At 36.4% G+C, this 10,744-nt stretch overlaps 1 protein-coding gene across 2 annotated transcripts in view; it reads left to right on the top strand.

Moving 5' to 3' along the window:
- The window catches only part of STRN (striatin), a 127,836-nt gene that overhangs the window by 40,218 nt on the left and 76,874 nt on the right, over positions 1–10,744 (top strand). For both annotated transcript variants that reach the window (XM_004711107.2, XM_045287035.1), the window contains exons 2-3: positions 748–851; positions 9,372–9,445. In XM_004711107.2, coding sequence (XP_004711164.1) covers positions 748–851; positions 9,372–9,445 — 178 coding nt within the window. The remainder of the gene's footprint in view (positions 1–747; positions 852–9,371; positions 9,446–10,744) is intronic.

Genomic DNA, 10,744 nt, shown 5'->3' with positions numbered 1-10,744 from the left:
TAGAGTGTGTGATGTAGCTTAGCTTCCTGAGAAGTAAGATATTTCTATTTTGAGTGCCTGCTTTCTTGATTCTGGACAGGACCTTTTTCCTAACCTCTCGGTTTTACTGGAGAAAGAATTTTACAGTTTATGTTAAAATACAGAGTTTGACGAGTAATTCTATTGAGGGATCTGACATGGATGGAGGGGTATTGCTCTGATTTTTCCTTTTCCAATTTCACTTTCCCCCTGCATATAAATTTCTTAAAAATGGCATGGGGCGGTCTAGAATAAACCCAATCAAAACAAGAAATCCATGTGGTGAAAAGCTGAGAATTATTACAGGGATTATATGAATACATGGTTTTATTCTTGCCCTTTTCCTCATCTTCACTCTCAGAGATGAACTGTCCCTCAAGGCCATGAAAGACAAACATCCGAGAAGCGAGTACTACACACCTTGCATATTGTCTGTGCTTGCCTTGATTTTTTTTTTTACTATACGCATAGAGGTTATGGACTACACAGTATAACTTTTCTAGTCTAAAGTAAAATGCATATAGGTGCTCTTTTAAATTTAATTAAACTTCATGTGCTTTTTTCTTACAGTTGATGCTTTTCTAGATACATTTTGTGACAGAAAGAAAGGCATTCTTTTTGTACTTAAAATTTTTTTGCTACCTTTTAAAGGTTCATTCCTCAACAGACGTTTTTGTTTTAAAATTCATTTGAGTTAGGCTGAATTTTGTCTTTCTTTTTTCTCCTCAGGCCCAGATTGCCTTTCTTCAAGGAGAAAGGAAAGGTCAAGAAAATCTGAAGAAGGATTTGGTGAGAAGGATCAAGATGCTGGAATACGCTCTCAAACAGGAAAGGTAAATTAGTGAAGTGGAACACAGCGTCTTTGCAGCCACTGAGTAATTTTCTGTCAGTCTTTAAACAAATGGGCATTTTAATAGTCTAAGAGGCTTAATTCAGGACGGAGCTTCTGTTGTAACCATTTTTATAGGTGGTCATAATATATTAATTTCATTATGAGTAGTTTAGTAATAATAATTATCAATAAATTGATTGATATGATTTAAAAATGTTTTCATAGTTTTTCCCCTACTGTGCCCTTTTATCAGAAGGAATACTTATCAAATATGAATGTCTTTTTTCCCCCAGTAGCACTGAAATAGTGTTTAAATTGCAAAGGGAACTTATCTCTTTATGAATCTGAACCAACTTGACACCTAGCCTCCTTCAAGATGTGAGAGTTACTTTAATAAGTTAGAGTGTGTAATGTAGTTTAGATTCCTGAGAAGTAAGATAATGATTGTTTTCTCTATCGCCTATTATTGTTCAACCAGATACATTTTTATTATTTGTTTATTAATTTTGGGGGGTTTGCTTTGACCATATAAGATGAGATTCTTCTTACAGACTTTTTGTATTTTGTTACTTTGTTTTAAGTTCTTTTTGTCTCTCGAGAAGCTAGTTCTTCCTTCTTCTTGCTGCAGTAGAAGTTACCCATCTAAGTAACCACGAGTTGCAATTAAAAGAAATCAAGTCATGAGATTTGGGGAATCATCAGATGATTTAAATATATATGCATTAACACAATAGTTTTTGTATTTTTTGTTAGCAACCTGAGACCGTTTTTTGTTTGTTTGTTTTCGGTAGTTAAATACTTGCTAGGCGATATAACAGTTTTTATTTTGCCTTTATGCTTGATTTTTAAGGATTGCTTACCATATTTTTCTCAAACTTTTGGAGTTTGTGAATAAGCTGCTTACAAAACTGTGATAAATTTCATAGGCAGCAATATTGATGAATATAAAATACAGAGATTTTTGGAAGTGCTTAATACCTAGATTATGGCAGACTACACAGGTTTAGGACTCACATTGCCTTCACGTACAGACCAGCTTCAAGTGTAGGAAGACTTAGGCTACCCTCACTTCTGACCAGCTCCCTGTATAGATTGGGAGTTTTATGCTACCCTCTCTGGCTTGATACTGTATTAGAATGACTTACAGAACCCAGGAAAGTGCTCTGCTTATGATTACAGTTTCATTATAGAAAGAAAAAAAAGATGAAAATCAGAACCAGCCAAAGAGAGTGACTCACAGCGAGGTTTAGGAGCTTCCTTGTCCTCTGGCTGTGGAGTCAGGATGTGTCATTCCCCAGCACATTGACGTGTGACAAGTGTGACAAATGCTGCCAAGCAAGAAGCTCTCCCAAGTTTCCGTCTCTAGAGACTTTATTGGAGCTTTATTACATCTGCATGATTAATCAGATCATTGACCATATGATCTATTTCAGTATCCAGTCCCCTCTAATTACATGGTGTGTCTTTCTGGGAGGACCAGCCTTCATTATCAGTCATCCTATTAACGTACACTATCAAGGGACCCACCATGGTCACCTGGTTGGCAGAAGCTATCAGAGGTAGTCCTAGGGACCCCTGAAGAATAATAATGGTACTAAAGTCATTCAGGAAATTCTAAGGATTTAGAAGCTGTATTCCAGGGATTTGGGCACAAAGATCAGTTAGTAGTTTATTACACATCAAGAAACAGGTATTGATAGAAACCGTATTAAACTATATCCACCTTCCCAGTAAATATTTAAGTGGTACAAAAGATTGAAAACAAATTACTAGTAACCTTTTAGTGACGAACAGGTAGTGTTTTCACACCTTAGTGTTCAGCTGCTAACCAAAAGGTTGGCAATTGGAGTCCACCAGAGGTACGTTGGAACAAAGAGCTGGCAGTCCACTTTTGAAGCATCAGTCAGTGGAAACCCCATGGAGCAGTTTTACTCTTAACGTGCATGGGGATGTTGTGCGTCAGAGTTGACAGCAGTTGGTTTTTTTAAACTGTTTGAACGATTGACTGAAGGTTGCATACAGAAGGAGAGATGAGAGGAAAAGACTTTAAAAGTATGTAATTTGGGAACATTTTGAGATGGCTAAAGGAGCTGACTCAACAGTACCTGACAACAACAAATTATAGACCTATAACCAAAGAGAACCTGTAACCTATAACAAAGAGAATAATGTCATTAATTTTAGCAACTATTTTAAATTACTATATACCAGGCCTCAAGGCTTAGAAACGGAGTAATTGTGAATAGTTGCAGACCTATAGTTAAGCTATGATTCAGGTTCATGAATGAATCTCATTCTGACTTGAGGGAGCCCTAGTGGTGTAGTGGCTATGCATTGGGCTTCAATCTCTAAGGTTGGCAGCTCCGAGGGGAAAAAATGCGCTTTCTACTCCCATAAACAGTTAAAGTCTTGGAAACTCATGGGAGGTTACTATGAGCCAGCATTGACTTGATGGCAGTGAGTTTTGAGTGTGTTATGAGCGACTTCTGTAGTTGCCAAATGAAACACAGGTAGTTAAAGTGCAGCAGTTCTTCAGAAGAGAGAACGAGCAAGAACCACCAGAGAAGCAATATTTGAGGGGGAGAAACAGGAAGAAGAACTGACAAAGAAATACATAGAGGAGGAAGAAGGAAGGTAGCATTTTGGATGCTAGCTGAAGAGGGATTTCAACAGTGTCATATAACAGATCCCAAGTACTGTAAGTTGTTGGCTGCAGAGAATCAAGTGGATTTAATAGTTGGGAGCTTGTTGGTATCGATGGTCAGTAACTTTGGTGAGGTGTAGGAACAGAAACCAGATCCCAGGGATTGAGGGATAAGAAGGCGTAAAATGGAGGCAGAGATAGTCTTTAAATGATTTGTTTGAGGGACAGGAGAGATAAGAAATTGGCAGATTTAAGGAAGACTCCACCCCCCCCCCAACTAATGGGCTATTTAAGCAGAAAGCCAGGCCTGTGTACTCCCCCAAGAGTCAACGCACAGAAACTCTCACAGGCAGCTCTCCCTGTATGGTTGTTCTGAGTCGGCATTGACTCCGTGGCAGTGTGTTCTGTTGAATGAGATATTTCTGGAAAAGAATCCTTGAGTACACGTCCTTTTGAAGTTCATAGAATTGTTAGGATTATTCTTGATGTAGTAGCACTATTTAACTGCAGTGAACTAAGGAATAAGGAGGCATTTCCTTGTGGCTTGGAGAGCTAGAACATTTTATTCAGTTCTTTATAGTAGAAATCATTTTTCTAGTGCCTTACTGGGAGTAATTATTACTTTTTTTTTTAATTAAGGGAAATTTTCAAACTGAGAGATAGAGACTAGTATAACGATCCCTTTCGTATCTGTCTTCTGGCTTCAGCAGTTAACAGAACTGTCTTATTTCATCTTGACCCATATAAAGCAATTTTCATGTATCTTGTCATTTTACCAACAAACACTTAAGGATTATGGTTTTTAATTTTTATATGGGAAAACATCAAGGAGGGGCTATATCTGGCTTCCTTCTGCTTCCCTCTTGCCACGAGGCAGATAACCTGTATCATCCTTTACCAATTCTGTTTCCAGCCGTTCTTCCCATGCATTTTACATCTTAGCTGAGTTTGATAATTGGTTGCAGTGGCTACACAGAACTCACAGGTAACACAATTATGGTGGCTTATTAGGGAAGTTGATAGGTCACTACAAACCAGGAAACAGTAAGGATGCCGTCATTGGTCCACGCCTCTCTTTGGTCTTCAGCTTCTCAGCCACCTGGTCTCTTGGCTTCTGCCTCGATGGAGCAGGAAGCCCACCCTTCTGCTCTGCCTCATGGCCTCCTTGTCTTGGCCTTTGGTCTCTGCCTGCCTCCTTTGCTCTGTCACATGGTGTCTGTGCTATAGCCTCTGATCTCTGTCTCTGCCAATTCAGACAGAGATCTTGAATGCGCTCCATTGCCGATGGTCCTGAGGGTTTCTCCCTGTGCTTCTGAGATGGCTCTTAAGGCACAGAGGAATGGCTTTGATAGAGATGTGATTTTTGTCTTTCAGCAGGAAACAAAGGATTGTGACTTGGTTCCCAGCCTCTACTAAATTGGAGACTTAATCCAACTTTAATCAATTAGCATAGCAGGAAATGCCTTTCAAAATGAAATTATAGCCAAAACCATAGAGTTACAGAATTATAATATATCCCACAAGGAATTATGGCTAGGAGGGCCATATTCATTGACTACATCATACTATGCCACATTTTTTTGTTATTGTCGTTGGGGCTTTCTTTTAGATTTTTAAAAATTAGCCAACTTTAAGATCCACAATTTAATAAAACTTGAGTCAATCTTTAACATTACAGAAGGGTCACTCACCTGGCAGTGAATTTATCAAAGCATTCTTTAAAGTGTGACACAATTTACAAAATAAATATACATAAAACATTTTAAAGAATACTCCATGTATATTTTGAGGTTTATTTAGCAACTCTTGTACTAAGGAACCACAAATACTGTATAAAATAAAATTCTGAACTTTTTTGCCCACGGTTTTCCATTTCTTTAAAGCAATTTTTTTGGTTCTCTATTTATTGTTTATCTTCATTGCTACAACAGCCTAATTGTCATCCCTGCCTGCAGTATTTCCATAAAACTCAGATACTGTATATACTTCTCTGACCTGCTTTCTAATGATGCTCCTTTTCTGATGGCCTTTTGACAGAAATCCTCTCTCCACTAATCCATTTATCTGATTTGAAAACTTCTACTGGCCTTTTGAAGGTTGGCTAAACTCTCCTGTGACACCACCTTGGTCAGAACTTGATAATCCCTTATCTGCATTCCTGATAACGCTTGATATGATAACTCTTAGAGCGCTTATCACAGTGTGCCGTAGTTATTTATTTATATTTCTGTCTCTTAGGAATCCTCTTGCCTCTACCCTAATTGCACACTTCAGGTTATTATCAATAGGCAGTACAGTGCCTGGCATATCTTTGGAATCAATAAGTTTATTGAATTGAATCAAATTGTTTTTAGCACTGACACTTTAAAAGGTGATGTGAGGGTGAAGGGAGACATCGGAGAGTGTAAGATATGACAAAATAATAATTTATAAATCATCAAAATTTCATGAGGGAGGGGGGGAACAGGGAGGGAGGGGAAAAATGAGGAGCTGATACCAAGGGCTCAAGTAGAAAGCAAATGTTTTGGGAATGATGAGGGCAACAAATGTACAAATGTGCATGACATACCATGGATGTATACATGGATTGTGATAAGAGTTGTACGAGCCCCCAGTAAAATGATTTTTTTTAAAGGTGATTTGAATACTATATTATATTCCTATCACATTACCTGTAATACTAGGCTTTGGAACAAAATTTGAATGAAATTAATTTAGTATATTACAACTGTATAGTTTGGGGGTAAGTTGGGGAGTCCAGCTATATCTATCAGAATTATTAGATTTACCCATTTCCTGCCGTCACAATTAAGAATAGAGCACAAAAAAAGGTTGGTCACACAGTGTTGACACCATGGAAAACGATATGCCTGAAGAGATTTTAGCAAATTGGCCTCAAAAGGAATACCTGTGGAAGATTCTGCAAATGAAACCTTTTTCACTGAGCTTAAAAGTTCAGTAGTGTGACCCTGATGTTAGTACACGAAACTTGTAGTAAACACTTCAGTTCATTACAAATATTGTCTTTGCCTAAAATTTTAATGAGTGTAATTTCACAGTCGATCATTTTTGTTACATTTATAGATAATTTTGTATTCTCTTTTTTATTAGCTTTGTAATTTTTCCTAAGGCTACTAGAATACTCTTTGTATTTGGAAAATCTCTTTTACATATATAAAAATAATCTATAGAAGTTAACTGTATAAAAATTTATTGCTACTTTTATTTTAAAAGCATTAGTATAATCTGCCCTTAGATTAGTTGTTTTCAATTGCTCTTTGGACTTCTAGGATATTATGTTATATTGTGTTACGATAGATGAAGGACGTTTCTGGAAAATAATGAAGATTGAAAATTTCATTGAAAACTGTGTTTACTTTCTAAGGACTACAAGCTAAATTTATGGCTATAAATCAACATTATCATAAACACATTGAAATAGATTAGGAAATGTTGAGTCTGGTATTAATAAAAAGAGGCATAGAGAACAAGATGGTCTAGATAACTTAGGCCGGAGTTATTTACTGAAAGTTTATCTTAAAGAATAAATATCTACTTCTGGTAAATTAACCAAGCAGTACAAAGAAAAAGTTTCCCTTCTGCCCCAGTTCATTGATTGTTTTATCCCAAAGGAAACCTTATTAACTATAGTCTGTGTATCATCCCTGGTGGCTTACATGTTGGACTGCTAACTTGAAGGTAGCAGTTTGAATCTTTGAGCTTCTCCAAGGGAGAAAAGATAAAGCTGTCTGCTCCCATAAAGATTTACAGCTTCGGGGGGTGTGGAAAGAAACCGATCCCAAGGGCTCATGTAGGAAGAAGATGTTTCGAAAATGCTGATGGCAACATATGTACAAGCGTGCTTCATACAGTTGATGTATAGATTTTTTAGAAGAGCTGTAAGACCCCCCCAATAAAATGATTTTTAAATAATAATAATAAAAGACTGCCAACAGTAATAACTCTTAATTCAGTACCACCACATTCAATTCCAGGACATTTCTGTTTCCTTGTTCTCGTTGTTTCCACTTCCCCACCAGTCTCCCTTGCCCATGTTCCTTTGAGTCTGTTGTCTCTGTAAGTTTACATGTCCTGGGTTTCATATGCAGAAAAACATACAAATCAGAACAAAACACAAGTGGTCCAACAACAGTGACTGAATGAAACAGAGGAAAACCTCCATCAAGAATGAAAACAAAGTAAAAACTAGAACAATTATACATTGGATCAAGAGGGAGATCCTGTGATGTTACTTTTTGCCCTACATATGGCTACAGTAATCCCCCTACAATGTGCTCTGTCTGCTAAAAGGCCTTCCTCATCCCTGGTCCTTCCTCGACGGGACTCATCAGTGGCTTAATCTGCATGGGGGACTCTGCTGCTAAAGGGTTTTGGGCTTTCCCAGTCATCCACAGCCTTCTGCAGACTGAGCCACGTTTCATTTTTATAGGTTTTCTTAAGCTTTTTCCCTTTTTCAGTTGCAAATACAAAGTAGTTACTATCATTAGATAGAATTTCATGAAAGGATTTTACCTATTATGAAAACATTTTGGTATGCCCTCAAGTGTTTTTTTGTTTTTTGTTTTTTTTTTTCCAGAAAGAAGTAACTTTCAAACTTGGCTATGTACCTCTTTTCTTCCTTCTTCATTACTTTGATTTTTCAAATTGTTTTTGCCATTATTATTATTACTATCCTAGTTCTTAGTGCCTTGGATAGTTATTTTTCTTACCTTTGAAACTCCATTCTGACTGATAGTGACCCTGGGGGATAGAGCAGGGACTCCAAGTGCTAGACTCCATGACCTTGTGGGGTCTCATAGGGTCTCCAAGATCACAAATCTTTATGGAAGCACAGACTGCACCATCTTTCTCCCTCAATGGTTGATTTTTTTGATTAGCAGTCCAGTGCTTAACCACTGCACCACCAAGCTCTTTATTGTGTGTGTGTATGTGTGTATTCATCAGTGTATATATGCACATACATGCCAGTGGGTCAGTTCTGACTGATAGTGACCCTGAAACTGCCCCTGTGAGTTTCTGAGTCTGTAACTGTAACTTTCACAGGAATAGAAAACCTCCTTCATCTCTTAGGAGCAGCTGTGGGTTTAGAACTGCTCATCTGTGGTTAGTACAATGTGTACCCACTTCTCCACCAGGGCTCCTTTAATGCTTATTGTATGTGGCCTTAAATGTTTTGTGGGAAGCAAACAGTATACAAATATATTGACAAGTAGCCATATTTAGTTAACCTTTTCAATTTCTATGTAATTTGAACTATTTTTCTGGATCCAAATGAATAAATCTGAGATGGTTAAAGTTATATAGAAATAACAAAACTCTCAGAATTTTTAAAAGAAAGTAGATAATATTTCTTTTTACAGTTCTCCTTGAGTAAAGGATATCTTTGTTAAAAAAATCTTATTTGACATTGATGATTTGGGCTGTTTTATTTTTTGCCTCCTTGCATTATTCACTAGTGTGTTTACTTGTTGAATCATAATTTTAGACTTGACAATATACATAAAATTATAGATTACTTTTCTTATTAAAAACACTATGTTTTGAGAAAGTGTGGGCTTTCACAAGTTTATCTCACTATACAAACCTTTCCACTGGTTCTGCTTTGGCAGTCACCAGGCAAATTTGAATTAGCAAAAACCAGAAACTTCTGTGGCTCATTTCTAGTTACAGAAAGAGGTGTGTGGTTCCAAGTGTCATTCCTGTGTTAGGAGATTTGTATTATGATTTTGACACATAGATGATTTGGAACCTTTGAAGTTTTTAGGACGACTGCCCATTGGAGTATCCCAATTGCATACCTTAAAGTTCATTGAAATATATTTTAAGATGATATGTATTTTCTCATTTCTTTGTTAGAGCCAAATACCACAAGTTGAAATATGGGACCGAATTGAACCAGGGCGATATGAAGCCTCCAAGCTATGATTCTGGTAAGCTAAGTCAAAGTGATAAGAAGTAGCAAGATTGAGAATTTTGTAGCAACAACATTTACAACTGAAGGTTAATTTCTAACTGTTTGCATGCTATTTTTTTCTGACCTAGTTATCTTTTGGGGCTAGTTATTTAATGTTATTTGGCATCTGTCTTCACCACTTCCCCGCCCTTCTCCTTTCTTTTCGTTCATTATTTTTTGCTGATGTTCTCCATTTACTGCATGGGTCAGAATGCATGTAGTAGCATGTACCAAAATATCCTTGACTCGTCATCATTAATGGGACTTTGAGCTATACAGTCCAAAGTACATCTCTCTGATGAAGTCCTGAGAGAGTGAGAAATAGGAAGGTGATTAATATGTGTCTGTATGATGGAGTGTGTGGCTTCTAGAAATTAGTGTTTGGACAATGATAATAAGAGGGAAGGTGAAGGCTAATGTTAAAGTGATATCTATGTGTGCAAAGTTGATTCCTTTAAGACAACTTTTAAAGTCATTTTTTATGGTTACAAAGATAATACATATACATAGTGAAATCACACCTGTGTTTCTGCTAGAATCATAGTCGAGAATTCACTACATTTTCTGTTTTTCTCATATATTTGCATGTGTTTTTAATTTGTGTTTTTACCTTATTTGTTTGTTTACATGCCTAAGGACTATTTTAATTTATTCCACACTTTTTCCCACCACTTTAGTTTGAGAATTTAAAATTGCACAAATTTTAAAGCCAAAGGAAAAAAGAATGAAAAATTTAAGGGCTGGGCATAGTGAAAATATTTATAATATTTTACTTATTTATTTATTTTTAGCTAAGTGGCTATATAGTCTCAAGGCATTAAAAATTATAGACAATTTAGATTTCACCTAAGTAATATCTGTGATATTTGAACTGCTACTAAAAATGAATTTACTAACTTACTCCTAAAGTTCAGTCACAGGTTACAGTACATTGAAGTATTTTATGTTTAGTTTTTGCTGGCATAAATGAAGCATATAGACATTTGAAAATTTAATAACCATCACTATTATAACCTATATCATAAAGAAGCTATTATCTTTATGGTAGTAAAGAAAATTATTTATGATGTACAAATACCTCTAGTAGCAAAGCAAGTATCAAAAACACTCATTTTCCACAAAGGTGATGGGAGAGCACGGATAACATTGAGCATTATCTAAGTTATATTGTTGGTGGTATTTTTTAATGCTTCACAAATCCTGAAGACTTGCCTACATGGAAATAAATTGATAATGTGCTTCCATATTAATTAGGTTTTAAATTTGATGTATTAAC

This window comes from Echinops telfairi, unplaced genomic scaffold (assembly GCF_000313985.2).
Source record: "Echinops telfairi isolate 266 unplaced genomic scaffold, ASM31398v2 ScPeMD7_10;HRSCAF=50, whole genome shotgun sequence".
NCBI classification, from domain to species: Eukaryota; Metazoa; Chordata; class Mammalia; order Afrosoricida; family Tenrecidae; genus Echinops; species Echinops telfairi.
This window is presented reverse-complemented; position numbering and strand designations above follow the sequence as displayed.